The following is a 20648-nucleotide window of genomic DNA, read 5'->3' as shown; positions in this document are numbered from 1 at the left end:
GATTCTCTTGCCTCAGCCTCCTGAGTAGCTGGGATAACAGGCGCCCACGACCATGCCCAGCTAACTTTTGCATTTTTAGTAGAAATGGAGTTTCACCATGTTGCCCAGGCTGGTCTCAAACTCCTGACCTCATGTGATCCACCCATCTCGGCCTCCCAAAGTGTTGGGATTACAGGGGTAAGCCACCACGCCTGGCAGAAAGGATTTTATAATAGATGCATGTCCCTGTTCCCCCCAAAGTCAAGTTCAGGTGAGATGCCAATAATGAGTCCATCAGTGTTTCCATAAAAAGTAAAATCATCTACAAGTAAAATTTCTCTCTAAAAAGGCCACACCCCTTATAAACAATTTACTTTTTATAAAAAGACAAATGTACATATTTACACATGTTCTTATGTGTTCACACGACTTAATAGTTAGATGACATTTCCAATTTTAAGTCATACCAAGGCGCTCACATTTCCATCCCTGGGCCTGTTGAGAGCTGCTGGGGCTTGAGGGGGTGGTGGGCGCCGAGCAAGGCACTGTATAAATAAATGCAAAGGCCAAGTGCTCGGGGAAAACGTTAGTGTACACCTCTGATCAGAAATGTGGCAAGATCCACAAGAAAAAGTGCCAAGTTTTTTTCCCAAGCCCCTCAGCCAAAGCAGGGAGCAGGGTAGAGCTCCTCTGAGGCTGAGGGAGCATCTCCCCGAAGGACCCCACTTTCCTTCACATTTCACTGGCTTTGGAACAGTCCTCAGGGCTCAGCTGAAAAGGGGGTGGTTCTTTGGGAACGAGATTCATTTAGTGCAATTGTCTGTTAGTGCAGAGCCAGCCCTGGGATTGGCGTTATGCTTTTCTGGGGTCACTAGTCTGTTCCCCTAGGGGTCAGCCAGTGACAGCGAGACCCTCTCCAGGCAGCTGGGCTCAGAGGAAAAAGCCAGACACGGACTCCAGTCCAAGTCTCTGACCTGACACACCAGTCTCAGAACCTCACGTTCCCAGGAGGCAGGACCAGCTTTACCCCACAAGAAAAACCCAGACAACTGGCCTGCCAGGCCCTGAGAGGCCCATGACCCAAGGAGGGAGGCCCCATCGCCACTTGGCAGTGGGATCACACTTGGCTGTTGAGGGGCCCACAGAAGTCCAGCTTCTCTGCACCATATCCACCAGGATGCCAGGTCCTGCTTGCCTAGAGGAGTAGGAAGGGCCTAGGGGCCCTGCTACGGTGCACAGGGAATGGCCTGGATGGAGGGCAACCGGACTGGGGTCAGCAGGCTGTCCAGCCAGGTGGCATCCATGTTCTTCAGATCTGTGAAGACACGCTGTAGACTCAGCCCAATATCACCTAGAAGATATGAAGAAGGTTGTATGAGGGTGGGGGACGGTGGTATAACGTGTGCTTCCGCCTACCCTTGAAGACCACAGACATGGCCTCCGCTCTTCACAGCACAGCAGCAAACATCCACTCAGCTTCAGGCAAACCTTAAGGCATGGCAGCAGTAGCTAATTCACAATGTGTCAGTACCCCAGATGCTTTACCGCACTGCTCCCTGGCCCTGCCCCCAAGCTTTCTCCATTCCTATGTAATTCTCCCTCCTCTAAGAAGCCATATGGATCCAGGGCCTTCTTACCCCCTGGGCTGTCAATTTCTGGCTCCTCCTTACAGCTAAAGTCTCCATAGACAGAGGTGGGCTGGACTCCAGGTTCATTGAGTAGGTACCCCTTCCCATCCACGTTTGTTGGCTGCCACTCCGACTGCTCCAAGAGCTGAGGACAGAAGAGCAAGAGGCTATCAACTCCCTTCCAGTGCAGACTCACCCTGTGGCCCTGCCCTCAATGAACCAGCTCCTCTCAGCCAGGATCACACCCTTGGCCATTTTCACAATCTCAGATAGGATGCAGAAGTGCACTGCAGTCAGGACAAGGGCCCAGGAGGGAGGAGGCAGAAATGCATGTTGGCACTGGTCCTCAACAATTCATTTCCCACCCCTCTCACACCCACTCTCTGGCACTCCACTCTCCATAACTTCCCTCTCAACTGTGTAAGGACATAGTAAGAGGGAATGAGGCTTAAAACAAAGGTTAGCAAAACAAATCAAGAAAAGATGACTAGAAAAGCTACAGATAAGGAACTATGTACATGTCTTAATTTTCTGGGCTGATGGAACAGCTGGGTTACAACTACTGCAAAAACTTTTTTGTTTTTTTTTTTTTTGGAAATGGAGTTTTGCTCTTGTTGCCTAGGCTGGAGTGCAATGACACAATCTCAGCTCACTGCAACCTCTGCCTCTCAGGTTCAAGCGATTCTCCAGCCTCAGCCTTCGGAGTAGCTGGGATTACAGGCATGTGCCACCAGGCCTGGCTAATTTTTATATTTTTAGTAGAGATGGGTTTCACCATGTTAGTCAGGCTGGTCTCGAACTCCTGACCTCAGGTGATCCACCCGCCTTGGCCTTCCAAAGTGCTGGGATTACAGGCGTGAGCCACCGCCCCCAGCTGCAAAAACTTCTTTATATTCTTTTAAAACTGAAGCAGAAAAAAAAACTGGAGGATAATTTGCTAACTTTTTCTATAAAGCCATCACATGAATGGATCCTAAAGGCTGATTATTGAAACCTGATGTGCATTTCCCAAACTAGCAGGGCTGGGGCATGTTGGGGCAGAGGGTGCAGGCCAGGGACCCATCGCTGACAGTGCCTGACTCACAGAGCTGTCTGATGCCCCCAGGCTTGCTTCAAGATGGCCTGTCGGAGGCCAGGCCTCCCACCTGCCCTCCCTACCCACAGTGGCTTTCCCACCAGTCAAGCCACGTGAATGTGGCACTTGTGGGATGATGCAAGCAGCCAGGTGACAATAGCAGCTGCCCATCCTCTGATTTGGAAGCTTCACTGGTTCTCTCTCCTCACTGAGAAACGGTCACTTCAAGAGTGCCCAGGTAGGAAGGGGCTTTACCTTCATGATGTCCTCAGGTAATTTCCCTTCCTCATCCTCATCTGTTGCAGCTGTGGATGGGGAAAGCAGAGAGGTTGGCTGGCAGTCAGCCACACTCGCCCTGCAGTTCCAGTTCCAGCCCACCAGATCCCCCTGCCCTTTCTCTGTCTCTCTCTCTCTCTGACATACACACACAGACACACACACACACACCCCTCCCAGTGGACCTGCCCGCTATGGAGATTCCAGAACAGGACACCAGCCTGGTGACTCAGCCTCTCAAACCCTGAAGCCACGCCTCTTCCCACCCCCACCCCACTTCCTTCCTCACCCTCAGATGCTGGGCTGCAGAGGAGGAAGGAGAAACAGCACCCCAAAAAACAGCCCCTGGCCCCCTTCCCTCCTCTCACCAGCCCCCACTGTGCTGCAGCCCACTCTGAACTGCCTTCCTAGTGTCCCCGTCGCTTGCCTCCCGCCATGGGGGCTAAGACTGGGCAATGCCCAGCTCAATCAGCTTAGTGCCAGGTGGAGTTCTGAGTGTCTTTTCTCTCTCAGGAAGCCCTTCACAGGACCCAGACAGTCAAGCAGGCAGGCCAGGCCCCAGGAGCACCAACCTTCAGAGGTGGAGGGCATGGGTGACACCTGGAAGTTGTACAGATCACTGGTGCTGTCCGGCACAACTTCCACTGGGATGTGCCAGTCGGGGAGAGTGCTGCTGACAGCACACGGCGACAGTGCTGGGGGACAGCAGAAGCCATGGGTTAAGGCTGTGTGCTTTCTTAGTTTGCAAGACATCAAGCGCCCCTTGACCAACCCTGCAGCCTGCACTAATGGGCCACCATCTGCCAGCACCATGCCTCCAAGAGAAAGAGCCATCCCACTGACTTGTGGAGTCCCCTGCCAGACCTGCACCAGCTCACCTGGAGTCAGGGCCCGCTCCACCTCCAAGTCCTGCATGTAGCCCGGAGCTGTGTAGCTGCTGTGGTCATCAGGCAGAGTGGAGCTGCTGAGTCCATCAGAGAAGGTATCAGGGCTGGAATCCCCACATGACTGTCGAGGGAGAAAGCAGCTTAGGCCCAGGCCCTCCTTAGCATTTCTTCCACTGCTCACCCTGGCCCACAGGTGACCAAAGGCCTGGCTGCTTAGGACCACACTCACCTTCCTCTTGGCCTTGCTCTTAGCATCTCGGCTGGACTTCGACTTTCTTTCTGTGGAGCAGACAGGCTGTCAGCCTTGGTGCAGGCTTGCCAGCCCCAGCTGACCTTCTTCTACCCTCCCTCCCTGAGGGCGCTTCCCAAGGACCCAGAGTCCTTGGATACCTTTTCTCTGGTTCTTGGTGAGAGGTGGAAGCATCCGGTACACTCGCACAGCTGAGCTGCCCTTGTTCCTGCTCTGGTCCTTCACCTCCTCAATATCTGGCAAGGAGTTCATGGCACAGCGAAAGTTGGCCTTCCACGTCTTGGGATCTGGTTCCTTTTCCCCTGCTTTGTATCGGCCTAGAGGACAGGAGAAAAAAGAGGATCATCAGGGCCAAAGGTAGGGATCCTCAGCTGCCCCTGGCCTGGTGGAGGAAGGTAAGGGTACCCCTGAGCTCTCATGCTACCAGACAGCCACGGTGGTCAAACCAGCAGGTACTCCAGTGACACTCTGCAGGTCCTAGGCCCTGGACCTTCTCAAATGCCCAGGCTTGGCTTAAACACATCTAGCGGGCCTCAGTGAAGGGTCCAGCTAGAAGCACTAGAGTCCCTATATCCCCAAAGTGTACTATCTGTGTCCCAGACCATGCCCAGTCTTCCTCCTTGGGCTATCAGCAGCCAGAAGGTAGGGGCTGGGGCTTATCTGATATTTCCAAACCTGGGAGTGGGCACAGACTGGGCTGCAGAGAACAGTAACTAATGGGTGGACTGACTGTTCTGAGATGGGCCTCGAGCTCCATCTTTCAAGGATAAAGGAGGCCACCAACCACATGAGCCTTGGACCAAGGGCCTTGGTCAACATGAAGGCAGACCTGGGTCTCTTTCAGTGCCCTGGCTTACAGCTGCTTTTCACAGATGCTTTTGCCAGGGAAAACTCTCATCTAGCCACAACCCCCCGAAGCCACACACTTTCTAAGATCTTGGCTTTAGAAATCCCTTTGAGAATTTGCTGAAATAATGGACTCTCTTCTCCAGAAACACTAGTCTGCCACCAGCCCCTCTTCCCAGTAATTCTGCATATTGTCTCAGGGAGCTCAGGGACCCCAGTGAAGAGCCTCTGTGTTAACGTTAGTGCCTCCTCTTGTCTCCACCCTGGCCTTCCTAGGCCTGAGTCCCAGGCACACACCTGTGTGAATGGCCCAGCTCCGGAACAAACAGGCATCCTTGTTGATGTCCCAGCCATGCTTGGCAGCATGCTTCCATGGGATCTGGAAGATCATCTCCTCCTGAACAACACACACATATACACGAGGCTGTGTCAGCTCAGAGACCACAGACTTTGGGGCTGAGTCTGAGACCCAGGCTTGCCCAGCCAGACAGGTCTGAGAAAAGGCTGACTTCCCCTTTTCCCCCTGCCATCTGGCTTGGACTGACCCATCTTTAGGCTGGCTTAAACAGATCACTCTGGATCTCTCAGGAGGGACTCCTAGTTCGGATGAGCTGCAGCACTATTAGCTCACAAAGACCTCCCTCTGCCTGTTACACATGTGCTAGGACCCACACAGGGCACCCTCCCCCGAAGCCCTGATTCTGAAGCTCTGGGATGTTTCTCTCTGGCTTGTAAACACCAACATGGAAGTAACAACTTCTTCCATTAGAAAGGACTCCTCAGGACACCTGGGACCATGGGCTTCTACACAAGGGGTCCTGGTCATACCACTGAGGGAGCTCTGGGCTAGACCTGGATGGTGAACACTGTGTAACCCTGGCATTGTCACTGTATCTCTTTTCCCCTCAGTGTTCTCTTCTCTGAAATGAGAAAACATATCCAACAAAATTTTGAGAATTAAACACCAGAGGATGTGTAGGGACACAGTGACAAATATGAAGTCTAAGGTCTTACTGTTATTATCACTGATGGTTAACAGTAAAGATTTCTGAGTCAGACCGTTCAAGTTCAAATCTTGGCTTCATCACTCTTTGTGTGATCTTACAATCTTCCTCTCAGTGCCTCTGTTTATTTATTTGAAAATGATGACATTAACAGGACCTACCCCACAGGACTACTGCGAGGATTAAATGACACAATGTAAATAACATACTTAGCAGGTGCCAGGCACACAGGGAGTGTTCAGTAAGCATTAGCTATTATTATGAATACTATCATTGCTACTAAGCCTATAGTGTCTATGTTGCCCCAAGTGCACCAGCTATAGGCTTCTTGGGCCACAGTGACTGGTGCAAGATTGATTCGTTTGTCCTCTGCTAAGCCAGCCACCTTTCTGCCCAGCAGCATCCACTTCTCAAGTCTTCTATTTGTTTGATTAGAGCCCTGCAAAGTGCTGTGTATGTTTGTAAGGGTCTCCCTCAGAGGAGACCAGAACTCCAGCTCTGCAGATGCTGGGAAAGTCTTGCTGCTGGAAACTGGAAGTGCCTTCAGGTGGGTGCCCTACCTCAAGAAGGGAAGAAAGCAGGAGTCGTGCAAGTGAGGCCCAGGCTGGGCCTTGCACACTCCCTGCATGCAGGACCCACTGGGAGAAACATCTGCCTGTCCCGTTATCACTTCCCTTTTTGAGCTGCATCTGAAGCTTTGGTCCCTCCAGAAGTACATGGGTTAAAACAGTGGCAGGAAAACCCAAAGAGTTACACTCACTTTATTAATCCAGATGAGCCCCGGGATTTGGTTGGAATTAATCTGCATCTCTAGCCAGGGTCTCATGCGCATCCGAGTGATGGGCATGTTGGCTGTAAAGAGAAGACAGAGGCTCTAGTCTGGAATCTGTTGAACAGTACCTGGGCACTGACCTGCCCGACCTGCCCCACCCGAGGTCACTTAGTTACCCTCCCCTCAGTCAGCTACTGGGTACTACACTCAGTGGGGAGGGGAGCTGCCCTGGAATAAAACTGCTCTCCAATTTTTTTCAGCATCTTAGGCAAAAATGCTTCTGCCCCTTCCTTCATCCCAGCCAGTCTCTGGATGAGACAGGCATGCAAGTGATGGCTTTAGGATTCATGTGCAGGAAAAGAGACAAAATGCACAGATATCCTAATTTCAGAACTTTTCGCTCAAAATTCACATCCTTTGGGAAGGGAGGGACTTCTTTTGCTTGATGCCAAGAAGAAATTCCCTTGACTTGAGTTGTCACCACTAGCAACCAAAGGGCTAGCCATCATCCTGAACAGCCCCCCCGAATCCATTCTACGCCCTCCTGACAGTCACAGAGCCCACAACGCTAAGATCAGGACGCTAACCCTTCCGGCCCGGTTTCCCCTCCTCTGGAGAAGCGGCCCAAGGAACACCTGTGGCGCCTCTTCCAGCAGTCTACGTAGGTCACGATTCCCTCCAGCCACCTGGGCAGTAAGCCAGCCCTTGTCACCAGCACAGGGAGCCCAAAACCTGGGGCCTGGGCGCGGAGCTAGGACCGCCAAAAGCCGGGAGCACTGGGCGCCCACGCGTGGGCTGACACTTGGTCCCCGGCACGGCGCGTGGATGCGCGGGACGAACGTAGCGGGCCACCTACAGGCCCCCGGCGGCTGCGCGCACGCAGATCTGCGAAAGCTGCCGGGCGCCGGCAGCCTCGACCGGGTGGGCGGTCCACGCCGCGGCCCGCCCTCCCCGCGCCGCGGCTCGCAGCTCCTCCGGCGCCCCCCAGAGCCCGCGCGGGGGCCCGGGCAACGCTGCGCGCAAGCGAGTCTCCAGTCTGGGGCTTTCGATCCCCCACTTCCTGGTGCTCCGCGCGCCTTTTATTCGACGCCGCCGGTCCCCCGCGCCGCAAAAGCGGACTCACCTCTGCTGCAGGAGCGATTCGGCGGCGGCGCGCGAGGGTCCCGGCGACGCAGGGGCTGCCGTGAGGGGAAGCGGAGCGCGACTCTGGGTGGAAGAGGGAAGAAGGCAGAGGCTATCTGGGTCTCAAGGCCGCTGGGCACGGCTGGCGTGGGCTGGGCAAGGCTCCGGGTGGCCTCGGTTCGGCGGGGCTCAGGCGCACGTCCTGCCTCGACGAAGGAGTGGCGAGCTCTGCCAGGGCAGCGGCGCCACCGAGCAATCCAAACACTTAGCGGGATTCCCCAGCCCTGGCCGGCCCCGCCTCCGGACAGCCGCGCGGGCGCCCATTGGCCGACTGCGTGCCGTCATTTCGGGGAAATCAGGCTGTTGTAGAGCTAGCGGCGAAGGGGAAGTACAGGGCGGCTGCTCCGCCCCACCCTCTCCGGCCGGGCGCCACCGCCCCGGGGCCACCGCGGGCCCGCCCCGCGCGCTCCCAATCCACCCCTGCTCCGGCTCGCCCGGAGGAGGGCTGCCCTGGACAGCCCGGCACCCCCGGTCCCAGCCTCTCCTCTCACTCCGCCTTCTCCCAGCCGGCTGGCTCCTGGGGCCATCTTTTCACCCTCCTGGCGGGGTGGGGGCGGGGGTCTATCTCCTGAACGCAGGTGAGGGGATCGCCCGGGCACTTGCCGCCCTCTCCAGGGAGAACACCGGCCGAATCTCCCGACTGGCAGCCTGGCTCCTCAAGCTTGCCAGTGGGATATCAAGAAGGGAGAGTTTCAGTCCTAGCACTACCCCTGTTTTTAGGGGTGACCCCCTCCCTCCAGGTCACTCACCTGCCCTGGGGAAGTGAAGGAGGCAGAAAGCCTACCCTGCCCCGTGTGCTGGCTGGGGCTGCTGAACCAGGGGAAATCCCAACTTGGCCGCTGCTGGCACAGCCCCTAAGGGACTCAGGACCTCCGTTTTTCAACCATAAAATAACAGTAGCCCTACCTTGATGGTTTGCTGTGATGGAAAGAGATTGTAAAGCACTATGCTCCACTCGGGCAACAGACGCTGAGTAGTTTTCAAGGTCGCCATTCCAGGGTCTAATAGTGACCAGGATGACACCTCACCCCTTTTCCGTCTGCCTCTCTGGGACTCCCCCTGGCTGGCCTTAGGGAACAGAGGAGGAGAAGGGGTTCAGAAAAGCCCAGACGGCTGAGTGAGGGTGGGGGTGGAGTAGTTCTGATCCCTCCTAACACTCCTACCTCAGGCCGCCTCCAGATCCTCCCTGTGGCCCGTGTATGGGAGTTCCTCAATGGAAGTATTGCGGTCATCTCTGAGTCCCCAGGGCTTGGCGCAGAGAGGTTCTGGGCAGCATGGAGGAATTAGCTCAGGACTGATCAACGCCATGGACCTAGCGAAAGGGTTGGGGAGCCCAGGTCCCACGTTCCTTGGTAAGGGCCCCTACTTAACTCTCGCACTAGTCCCTGCCCCACTTATAGTCCTAGAGACTAGACTGGGTGTTCCTTTTCCATTCAAAACTCTGGCCCAGGAGGCTTCTTCCTTCATTTCTCTAAAGCTCCTGACTCAGAAGTAAGTTACTCTCCCAGGCGTGTCATTTCCTTCACCCCAGCTCTCCCTGCAGGGCAGCACCCCATTTTGCGGGCTATAAATAGACACACTCATGCAACATTCGACTTGCCAGTCACTCTACTACCTCCCTCCCGTAGAGGAAATGCATGGGTTAATCCCATTCTGGTGCATTGCAATCTGAGTGCTGTGACCGATGCCAAACCTGGCATCGATACCAGCAGAAATGGGCAAAACTGTCTACCAGATAGAGGTGAGTCAGGAGCTAGGAGAGGAAAGGAGGTAGAAGAAACTGAGGAAGGAACCTAACTGAGTGTTAAGCAAAGTGGAGGGCAATGACACTCTGGAATGGAAAGATGGGGTTTGGGGTACTTTAAGTGACAAATGTGAGTGGGGACTTGCTACAGGGACCAAGACCTTCTGAGCAAGAATGAGAGAAAACAAGTGACTCCTGAGTTGTGGGATCCTTTCTTGGTACAGCAAATAGATGCTTGTCTTGCCCCTGAGAACCTGACACACCCACTGGAAAATTCAGGATGAGATTAGGGAAAGGAAGTTTGCATCCTTGTGGCCTGATAAATTGACCACAGTGACCCTGTGAAGGCAACAGGAGACTATAAAAAGTGCTTTAAAACAAAAACTTAATTTTCATTCACAGATACAGGTATCAATATATCTGTATATGTGTATGTATATTTAGCCATAATGAGCATCTTTCCATGTCATGAAATGTACTTATGCAATATCATTTGCAATAGGTATATATTATTCTTCCATAAGGATAAATAAAAATTTACCCAATTAATCCCCTATTGTAGGACAGTTAGGTTATTTCCATTTTTTCATAATACAAACAACGCTATTAGCTAAATCTTTGTGCACATCAATAATTTTTTGCTTAGGAGAAATTCCCCAGTTAGGATTTACCAATGAAACTGTCATTTACATTTACATCTTTGACCTTTTTTTTTTTAACCTTAGGGATTCTTATTTTATTTTGAAGCCTGTAAGAATCTGATGATTATGACTAGGGGTGCTATACTCCAACTCAGTGAAATAAAGCTAAGCCATGTTTAGATACCCAACATTTTTATTGTAATGGCTTTTGATGAATCACATTCTAAGATGTAGAACATTCCCTGTGATCCCCAGCAGAACACGTAGGCTCCTGTAGGCTCTTAGTAATTTGGAGCCAGCCCTTTTCTTTCCCACCTGGTCTTCTGGGTCTTCCTTCCCTGTATCTGGTTGTGATTTCATAGTCCAGGACCAAACTATTGTTGCCCCAACCTCCCCCTGGGTCTCCCTGCCTATCAGTCCTGCCCAGGTAGATGGGGAAGATGGTGCTTCTGCACTGGAATGATCTCCCTCTCAGGGCCGCCCAGGAGCCTTCTGAGCTCCCCTACATTCAGCCCCACATTCAAATCTTTGCTCAGTCTGGTCCTGGGGTCCCATTCCAACTGTCTGTCCCTGACAGCTTCCCTACCCTTGGCAGTAGGGAAGATGAAACTAAAGAGGGATGAAAAGAGAACACAGGATTTGAGTCTGAAAGCCTGAGTTCTTAATTGTGCTTTTTCCACTTGCTGTGTGATCTTAGCAAGCTGCGGTCCCTCTCTGCGGCTCAGTTCTCTTATCTGTAAAATAGAGATCATCTGTCTCCATCTCTCCTAAATATAAAATTAGACTATCAAAAAAATTATTTCCAAACTGTAAGACATAAGTCAAATGAAACGTATGAACAGGAACGCATGAACCTTTCCCTGTGTTCTGAACACACTGTGTTTGTCCCCTCATCCCTATCTCCTCAGGATACTTGGCAACACTCGCCCTCTCTCAATTTCTCTCTCCCTTGCCCACCCCACCACTTCAATCTCTGTGTCTTCTTTTAAGGCCCAGAGCATATGCCTGATCTCTTCAAAATGCCCGCAAAGCAATCAACCAGAAGTCCTTTCTTTTCCCTCCTTGGACCCCTTTGGTTCTTAACTTTCATGTGTTGCCTTCTCACCACTAGTCACTTTCTACGTGGTGGGAACAAACTCTACATTTTTTCTGTGAGAAAAATAACTCTACATGTTTTCTATGGGAAATCTTAGCAGGTTCCTCATGCCCAGCAGCTGAAGCAAGCTAGGGATTAGCTGAGGGTAGCCAGCACCCTGTACTGCGCGAGGTCTTCCTTACAGATGCCTCTCATCCATACCCTCACTCGATGAGGGTGAATTCATTGTGTGGCCTGTCTGTATTGGAGCCTGGATTTTTCTATGCTGGCAAGAGGAGGCTAACTGGCTGGCACGGCCTCATTTGAAGTGACTTCTGCAATCAGGATGCTGAAGGCAAGATCATCTCACACACACATTCACACACCCTGTGGGAGCCTCTACCCTGACAGACAATTCTTGTCCCCAGTTCCTCCCTCAGGCTCTCAAAACACTGTTCACCCCCTAACTGGGCTGCAGTTAGTCCTGAAGCCCAGAAACATGGCTCCCAATGTGTCACCGTGCACACACACATCCATACACAGGGCCACACGGACCACACTAAAGTGATGCTGCCATCCTTGCTCTCCCCGCAGAGTGGCTACCATGAGAGTTTGTGAGCGCTGAGGAGCAGGTGCCAGTGAGGTTTGAATGAGGTGTTTTATTGTTTTGTTTTGTTTGAGGCGGAGTCTTGCTCTGTCACCCAGTCTGGAGTACAGTGACATGATCTCTGCTCACTGCAACCTTTGCCTCCCGGGGTTCAGCAATTCTCCTGCCTCAGCCTCCCGAATAGCTAACCCGCCACCTCGCCTAGCTAATTTTTGTATTTTTGGCAGAGATGGGGTTTCACCACCACGTTGCCCAGGCTGGTCTCCAACTGCTGACCTCAGGTGATGCACCGCCTCAGCCTCCCAAAGTGCTGGGATTATAGGCAAGTGCTGGGATTACAGGTGTGAGCCACCGCTCCTGACCTGAACTAGGTTTTTGACTGGGAGACCTGCTACCTGTGGAGCCTGCTACCCAGAGAGGGGGCCACAGTCCCCAAAGCAGACAAGCACCCCCCAGCATGCCTTCCAGCCTTGCAGGTGCAGAAGTAGTAGGGCTCTCTGAAATGCTCAAAGCCTTCATCTCTATTTTCACAGAAACCTGGGAGGCAGGCAGTCCTAAACTGTGAATTGCAGAACACAAGCCAGAAATAAAAGCATCCAAAAGCTTGAAGGCAGAATCCAAGGGTCATCACCCTGCTTGCAAGGAGCCTAATTGGGGAGAAAGAAAGTCCCTTAATTCATTCAACATATATGAATCGCACGCAGGCCTGCTTTTCAGTGAACCCCAGGTTTGGTCCTGGAGATACACTGGGGCACCAGACCAGCCCCTCCCCTCTCAAAGGTTTGGCAAAAAATGCTGTATGACACAGCAGAATAAACATTGGATTGTTATAAAATTCCTAAATGCGGAATGGGGGGCTGAAGCTGGCTGGAAAATCACTAGGGGGTCATGATGGAATACTGAGCCAAGGAATTGCTCCAGTGCTCAGGGCTGTTCCGGAACCCCCTGAGAGCGGGGCGGGGTGACAGTGTGGGCTGCCGCTGATGGCCGCTGCGGAGCTTCATTTCTTATAAACACCGCCGTTGGGAGGAAAGAGAACTCAGCTCCCCGTCAGTCCCGTGGGGCCCGGAGGCCGGGGGAGGCTCCCGGGCCAGGCCCAGCGGCCGCGACCTGGAGCGGGTATTGATGGGATCAGCACTCTCCTCCCCCGCGCCAATGGGTGCTGCAGAACGGCCCACGCCCACTGCCGTTCGCCCGGGGCTCTCCTGGCAGGCTTCTTGGTCTTTGTGGGGGCTGCAGCACCTCCACTTCACCGTGATGTGGAGTCCTTCGCCCCCAGGTGACCCACGCTCCACAGCCCTGGCCAGAACTTGGTGGGGGGCGGGGGGTGTTTGACGGGGAGGGGGCACAGTCCTTTCGGGCCAACTTCCACATTCCTGCTCCGCCCAGGCGGGGGGTGAGTCGGGGTGAGCAGCCGGGTCCAAGCTGGCCGGCTTCCTGGAAAGGGAGGGCCAGCGGGAGAACTGCAAATCCTCCCAGCACTGGTGGCTGCCCGCCTCCTCCCTACCCATTCCTCCCCACCCCGCTTCCAACCCTACTCCCCAGCAAGCTGGCAGCCCCGCCCCTGCCAGGCGGCTCACCTGCCCGCGACCAGGGCACTTCCTCCTCCTTCCCCGCCCAGCCTCCCGCTACAAGCCATGGGTTTGCAGCCGGGTCAGCAGCTACAGGCTGTGTGACCTCAGGCAAGTTGCTAAACTTCTCTGTGCCCATTATCTCCCCCTGCGAGATGGAGCTAGCAACAATCGGGGTGCAGAGCTTTCCGCGAACGCCTCTGCACTTCCCTCTTCCCTGCTCCACCACCTTCCCCTTCCGCTCGGTTTGGCAGGGGCACAGGGGATGCACAGAAAAGGCGCCCTACTGTAAATTGCCGCAGGGGAAGGCCGCGTTGCGTCCCTCGCCGGGGCACTGCCATTCGTTGCAGCCTGAGACTTGGGTTAGACCCGCGGCTCTCCCGTTGGAGGCGCGGGTGGTGCTGAGCTGCTGGACTGACGCTGCCCGCCGGGGTTCGGCGCGCAGGCACTCAGATGGCTCCCACCTCCGCCTGGGCCTCGCAGCTGGCGGTGGGGCAGGGCGCAGGGGCCGGGTAGGGGAAGGCTTGGGTCCGGCCACCCAGTGGGGGTCAGCCCCAGCGCCGGTTTCCGCGGGGCCGCGCCGGAGGGGCGGAATCTGGGTTTCGGTTTCTTGCAAACGCGGCGGCAACAGGGAAATCGAGGAGTTTCCGGGAACCGAACCGCGCCGGGAGCGCTGAGGTCTGCGCAGCGGCGGGGGCAGGGGGACGGGCGGGCGTCCAGTGTTACCGGTCAGTGGCCAGCTGGAAGTTCCAGCGGGAGCTGGGGAAAACCGGCCCCGGAAAAGCCCCCCCAAATGCACCTGCCCCCAGCCCTCTCCGGATGGTGTTCACGCTGAGGTTGGGGGTATGAAGGATGGACTTGCCTGCAGGGGGGGCCTTTAGGGAATGAGGGAGGAAGTTCTACAAGCCGAGGGCTTTGAGGGTGTGCACGTGGGGAAAGAGGGGACTGTGAGCAGCCAGGTGGGAGCTGAGGAATTGGGATATCCCCTCAAATGGCTGAGGTCCCCAGCTGTCCCCTCACTGTCACATACCATCTTATTGTCCTTATATGATGAGGTCTCCCTACTGAGATCATCTCCGTAGTGTCCTCTTTTGCTTATTTGTTGGAGGATTTCCCTGGAGCCCTTGAGAGTGAGCCCTGACTGTCTGGTCTAGCCTCCTGGATCTAGAACCTGCTAACCTCCATCACGGGCTTGTGATTGTTTACTGAGGGAAGGAGTAGGATGAGTTCGAGGCATCTGTGGGGTCCATATGCCTTCTGACCTGCTTCCCCACAGGACCCCTAACCCACTCAGGTCCTGCCATGTCCCCAGTTGAAGGAAGCCCCACTCTGCAGGAGAGACCTTGGCTTTGTGGGAGGGACTTCCCTTGTAATTCCCTGAGAGCTGCTTTCCAGCTGGGGTGGCTGGACAGAAGGCGGACTGCAGTCATCACAGAGGAATGCTGGCCGTGGGGTCGGCCACTTCCTTTCCTCCCCAGGGCTTGGAGCTCAGGCCAGGGATTATGGTGGGTTGGCCCTGGATCTGAGACAAGAAGGCTGGGAGTTTGGGCTGCAGAGGGAGAGTCCAGTACCCTCCCTGATCTCTGAAGCCCACAGCAGTACCTGGGGTCAAGGTGGACAGTGTCACCGGCAAGCCCGTGTTTCCTAAATGCATGCCTTTGAGACCACAAGTCTATGGTAAGGATCTCTTTCCTTACGGCCCTGAGACCATGGCTCTTGGAAAGACATAAATCAGACTAAGTGGAGCTCCCTCAGTCCAGAAGAGCTGGGGCTGGGGCAGGTAACAGTGGTGGCTATTCTGGAAGCAGCCAGCTAGCCAGTGGAAGGAAAGGCAGAAAGACCTCCCTAGCATCCCTGTATGGGCCGACATTGACTTTCATCAGCCCAGGCTTAGGATCAGGGTGGCTGGCCTGGGAGAGGGCCAGGGAAAGTCCAAATACTGCAAGAGTGGAGCTTGTGCCATGAGCACCTGGCAACCCTGGTGACTCAGCCTGGGAATCCCAACTCCAGGGGCAGCCCTGGAAATGAGGCTCAGGACAGTGAAGGAGTGCCATTGAGGGGCCCAGCAACTATGGCAGCTTTTAGTGAGGCCCCAGATCAAATAGGTTCTTGTCCCTTCTTTCTCCTGTGACACAGGGTTAGAATCAGTGAGGCTGGTCCTCTGCCCAGTCCAAATAGTATTTTTGATCCATAGAACCCAACCCTCATCCTAGCCCATAAATTTGACCTGGGAGAGGACCTGGTCCTCAGAATGTCTGTGTTAGGCTCCATTTGATGTCACATCTTAGAAACGGTAGATGTAGCTCAAGCTAATAAATACCCACAGGAATGTGTCTTTGTGGTCTGGACTCAGCAAATACTGAGTTATTGGAATATTTATGGAAGGAAAGCAGGGCAGAGGCAGGAGAACAGGTGTCCCTGTGGGTGCTCGACCCTGTTCACTGCTGTAGCCTCAGGAGCCAGCCTCCCTTGAGCAGAGCAGGTGCCCCATGAACCAGTGTGACATGGATGGATGGATGGATGGATGGATGGATGGATGGATGGATGGATGGATAGACAGATGGATAGATAGGAATATGAATGGTGGATTCAGATGGTCTCAGCAGCATGCACATTTTCCCCAAGATGGTCTTTGCAACAAGACAATTTCCACAGAAACTGGTGGGTGCCCCAGAAGGAGGGAAGGAAGGATGTGGCTTCTCCAAGCAGCACTGTGGTTGTTTCTGCCAGGTTCTGTCTCTCCACGGGAACCTCTGCTCCCTTTCCTATAGCCCTGTTCACATATGTGGCCCCTCAAAGTCCGGCAGAGCCCAGGGGCCTAGTGGCAAGGGCCACCCAGACACAGAACAGGGGAAAGGGGCTGTTAACATTAGCCGGCTGTTCCCTTCCTGTCCTGGAAAGTAAGTCCACAAAGAAATTTAGATAGGACCTCAGCTAGGTGTGAGAGATTCCAGTTTCTTTCTCTGCATGAATAAGCCCTCAGGAAAGCATCTGTTGATCAACTGACTGACTGACTGGCAAGAGGAGCAAAGGGTCAGCAGAGACCCACCTGCCTGGATGGTGTGGGAGAAAGCATGCCAGCCCTCCATCTTGACAGGTGACAAACCACAGTGAATGTGTCACCACATCAGATAGCCAGCGTGAAGTGCTGCACTGGGGGTGTTTAAATGTCTGGGTGCATAATCGGGAGCAAAATGGACAAGGGTATGCTGGGGGCTGTAAGCCAGGAGGCCTCTGGTGACTAGTCACCTCCAGGAAGCAAAAGCCATTCTTTCTTCCTTGAGAACCCTCATGAATATTGGAAAGGGCTTCCCACAGCCCCATGGGCTGGGGCATGAGTGTGTTATGCTTTGCTTTGAGTGGAGGAGGTGACTCCAGAAGGCTAAAGATTTAGGGACAGCTAATGGTCCTGGAATGTTTCTCAGCCTTGGGCCTATGCTGGCCCTGTGAGGGGACTTAGAAGTAAGCACCATGGTCTCCACTACTAACCTGCATGTGAGCTCTCCAAGGGCAGAGGAAGCTCAGAGCCACCCAGGCGCCCCCACTCTGGCACCCAGCACATTGCTCTCAGGCAGTAGGCACTTAGTAAGTGTGCTCTGATTGCAGTGCCAGACCTGTGTCGTACCTCGAGTAAGAGGCAAAGAGGCAGAGATGCTGGGAGTATGGAGACTGAGCAGGTTATCTCAGTCATGTTCACAGATGGCTACTCTGAGGAGGGGACAGTTCAGCAAAGCCTCAAAGGATGAGTCAAAGGTTAATAGGCTAATAGTAGGAGAGGGCATTCCAGAATGTGAAAACAGCCCAAGGAAAGGCTTGGCAGCTCAGAAGTGCAGAACAGATCTCACTTTTGGTGTGGCCTGGAGTAGCTGCCCCAGAAGCTGAGGCTGGACCAGCCATTAGGGGCCACGCTCTGAAGAGCCTGGATGCTGTGCTCAGGAGTGGACTCTATCCTGGTAGACAGAGGCCACTCACAGCTGGACTGATGGTGCCTCCCTTTCTGGAGCCAAGGCCCAGACCAGGGTCTGTCATCAGATGTCTGTTGAATTAAATGCTAGGGTAGGTCTTGTGAGGGCCACTGGTGGCCTGACCTATGCTCTAGAAAGCTTTCTGTGGCTGCTACAGAGGATTATGCCTGTGGCACAGCAGGGCAAGACTAGGGTGAGAGTTTCCTAAAGGCACAACATTTAAGGAGGTACTCGCTCTCAGGGACCAACCCTATACTTGTGTGAGTCTGGCGGTGAGTGCCTCCTTAAAGGTTTCACCCTAAGCACCTGCCCTGCCTGCTTGCTCCACCCTATCTGCTCCCTTCTGCACACTGGAGGCTGGGAGGTAGACTAGAGGCAGCTCAAGTGATCCAGGCATATTAGGTCTGTGGCCATAGGGGGTAGAGAGAGATAGGCCTAGCTGAGAGCAGAATCAGATGACAGGATTTGCCAGGACATGAGACTGGCTGGAGGAGGACCCTTCCCAGGCCCTCCCCGAGTGCTCCATTCTGGGTGAAGTGTAGGAGACCCCTCACTCTGCCTAGGAGTCTATATGTCCACAGCCAGGGCCAAAACAAGACCTTGGGCCTTGGCTTCTGTCCTAGGTTATGAGTCTAGGGAAGCAAGGACACTGAGCTAAAGAGAGTAGGGCAGCAGGTGAAAAAGCCACAGGCTGCCCCAGGAAGGCCCAGGCCACTGGAGACCACAGCTAGAACCCAAAACCATGTCCCGAGACTACTCGGCCTTGCCCTTTGGACACTTGCCCTTTGGATGCTTGGGCACAGCAGGGAGGAGGTGATAAGGGTGCCTCCACTGCTGGATGGGGCGTGTCTGTCAGTCCATCATCCCCCTACTCTCTGCCCAGCAAGACCAGGGTCCACCCCTAGGTGCTCCCCAGGGAATTAGCAGCTTGGTTCCCCAGGCCAAAACCCTACAAGCTCTGACCCTATAGCAACAGCACCCCCTGCTGGCTAATATGGAAAACCAGCCCCTTTCCCTCCTCTTGCGGGCGGAAGTTTAGGGGTCTTGGAGAAAGAGAAGGGTGCAGGCACAATGCTGCGGGAAAGGGTGGGGGCAGGAGTTCAGGATGGACTTTGGCTCCGGCAGATAAGTAGGTGCCACCTGGTAAACAGAGCACCTATTTCCTGATCAGTAGCCTTTGAACAGATGCCAGAGAGGCCAGGACCCAAGCAAAGGAAGAAATGGGGGTTTCTAAGGTAACTGCTGAGCGAGGCTGGCTCTCGTGGGAGTCCCTTCCTTCTCCTACAGCATCATGACCAGGAAGGCCTGCATCCTCTGCTGAGCACTGTTCTCCTCAGGTGGACTCAGGAACTCTCTCAGATTCCCCCTGAGCAAGCCCCCTGGCCACACAGAGGATTTGGCCTAGGACTGAGGGCTGAGAGCTAAGCCTGAGACAGGGTAGTGCCCCAGGCACCTTAAAAGGAGGAGTTGTCCCTAGAATTCCTCCCGCAACTATCCAAGGCTAGGAATGGAGGCAGGGACACATCAGCAGTACAAAATCCCAGAGCGTCCCTGAGCAGCTGCCTGGCTCTTCAGATGCAAACCTGGTTAGACACACTCTTCTCCTGAGCTCCAGGCCCATGGCTCAGGCACAAGGAGCACCTGGGAGTGCTGGATGAGATGCCCAGTGGACAGAGGAGCGAGAGGACCCGGTGTATGCCACCTTGACCCTTCAGCTGTCAACCGGGAAGTCCAGGCAGACACAGCCACAAGCAGGGCCATGCCCTGAGCAGCCACTTCCCAGAAAAGTTTCTGCCGCAAAACAGAGAGGGTGGCCTTCCCTGCCAAGCCCTGCCCTGCATGACCCTGGCACCTGGAGTCCTCACCTCAGATAAGAAGCCAGTGCTTCTAGGAGTTCACTTACATCATGGCTCTTGATCACAGTGAAGACGGGGGCCTCACCCTACCCCAGGGAAACTTCTCTCCCGGGCCAATGGTGTGAATGGCTGCTGTTCTCCTTAGGACTCAGAGTCGACCTGGTGCTCAGGAGAGCTGCTCCTTCCCATGCCCTGGATGTGAGCTCAGCAGCCATCTTGATCCACCAGGACAATGTGAGCTCCACACACCATCCTCAGACCCTCACCTACTGGGCTCTCAGGGAGAGATGGGGCCTCCTGGAGAGTCCACAAAAAGAAAAAACTGGTTTGGCTGCCGAAACTGCCCATGCACCCCAGCTGCCATGCTCAGCTAGCAGCCCTGGTGCCACACAGCCTGAGAGCAGGTGGGAGCCATAGATGCAACAAGCTGTCATCAGGAATGGGAGGGCTGGGCTGCCATGCTGAGGCTGGTGGGGCAGGAAAATCAACTTTACAGCCACCAGGAAATACAGGAGCAGAGTAAACAACAGTTGAAGTCAAAAGGGTCCAATTTCCTTGGACAAGCAGGCCTCAGGAAGGCCTCTGAGCTGCACTGTCCACTGTATTGTGTCCTTGTGTGTGTTCTGTGTGGACCTAACAGCTCCAGCAGCCAAGGGAAGCCTAACCCTCCCTTGGGTGGCAGCCAACACTAGGACCAGAGATGTGGCAGTTGTGTCATAAAGCTCCCAAGACACTTCTGGAGGAGTCAATCTTCTCTTTCAGTCTTCTCTGCTCGTTTTTTCTTGTCGTTTTCCTGCATATATGTCTTTTCCCGCTCTCTTCTAGCCCAGAAATGTTTATTGACCAGTGGTACCCCATTGGGAGTGGATTACTTGACACATTCACATTTACTCTGTGCCCAGGTGCCAGGCACAGAAGTAGGTGCTATGGGCACAGGCATTCAACAAGAATTTATTGAGCCCATACTATGTGCCAGACATGGCTCTAGACCCTAGGGATATGGAAATGAATAAGGCAACACGCCTGCTCTTATGAAACTCATACACTGGTGGAGGCAGACAGCACACAAATAAACAAGGAAAGTGTCACACAGTGATAACAATTCTGTGAAATAAAATAGCATGATGTCTTACACAGTACAGAGGTGATCACATTAGATTTGGCACTCTAGGACTGTCTATCTGAGGAGGTGACATTTTAGCTCTCTAAGTGACAGAAGGGGTGACAATGTGCAGAACAAGGGTAAGAGCATTCCACGCAGAAGGAATAACTAGCGCCAAGGCTTTGGGA

At 54.1% G+C, this 20648-nt stretch overlaps 2 protein-coding genes across 2 annotated transcripts; both read right to left on the bottom strand.

The window, feature by feature from the left end:
- Positions 1–313: 313 nt before the first annotated feature.
- On the bottom strand, positions 314–8089 carry IRF1 (interferon regulatory factor 1). Its single transcript, XM_010359996.2, has 10 exons — positions 7841–8089; positions 6706–6797; positions 5239–5338; positions 4236–4412; positions 4075–4124; positions 3837–3966; positions 3531–3653; positions 2938–2987; positions 1617–1752; positions 314–1330 (listed from the first exon to the last, which is right to left on the bottom strand). Exons 2-10 carry the CDS (start codon positions 6790–6792, stop codon positions 1206–1208), a joined length of 978 nt encoding a protein of 325 aa, XP_010358298.1. The 5' UTR covers positions 6793–6797; positions 7841–8089; the 3' UTR covers positions 314–1205.
- A 4133-nt stretch (positions 8090–12222) lies between these two features.
- On the bottom strand, positions 12223–15191 carry LOC115896362 (proline-rich receptor-like protein kinase PERK14). Its single transcript, XM_030926674.1, has 3 exons — positions 15140–15191; positions 13825–14296; positions 12223–13403 (listed from the first exon to the last, which is right to left on the bottom strand). Exons 1-3 carry the CDS (start codon positions 15189–15191, stop codon positions 12974–12976), a joined length of 954 nt encoding a protein of 317 aa, XP_030782534.1. The 3' UTR covers positions 12223–12973.
- Positions 15192–20648: the final 5457 nt, after the last annotated feature.

The sequence above is a fragment of the Rhinopithecus roxellana genome, chromosome 3 (genome assembly GCF_007565055.1).
Source record: "Rhinopithecus roxellana isolate Shanxi Qingling chromosome 3, ASM756505v1, whole genome shotgun sequence".
Lineage (NCBI taxonomy): Eukaryota > Metazoa > Chordata > Mammalia > Primates > Cercopithecidae > Rhinopithecus > Rhinopithecus roxellana.
The sequence above is the reverse complement of the archived record's forward strand: the minus strand, read 5'-3'. Positions and strand labels throughout refer to the sequence as shown.

Bases quoted from the DNA above. Each gene is read 5' to 3' on its own strand.
- IRF1 (XM_010359996.2), bottom strand. From the start codon at position 6,792: ATGCCCATCACTCGGATGCGCATGAGACCCTGGCTAGAGATGCAGATT. The intron at 4,125-4,235 runs GTATCCAAGGAC...TCTGCTCCACAG, and splicing joins CACCAAGAACCAGAGAAAAG to AAAGAAAGTCGAAGTCCAGC. The intron at 3,654-3,836 runs GTGAGCTGGTGC...GCTGTCCCCCAG, and splicing joins GGAGCGGGCCCTGACTCCAG to CACTGTCGCCGTGTGCTGTC.
- LOC115896362 (XM_030926674.1), bottom strand. From the start codon at position 15,191: ATGCATTTAGGAAACACGGGCTTGCCGGTGACACTGTCCACCTTGACC. The intron at 14,297-15,139 runs GTACTGCTGTGG...GGTTTTCCCCAG, and splicing joins ACTGTCCACCTTGACCCCAG to CTCCCGCTGGAACTTCCAGC. The intron at 13,404-13,824 runs GTAGGGCGCCTT...CTCCCTTTCCAG, and splicing joins TTCCCCTGCGGCAATTTACA to GAAGCCGGCCAGCTTGGACC.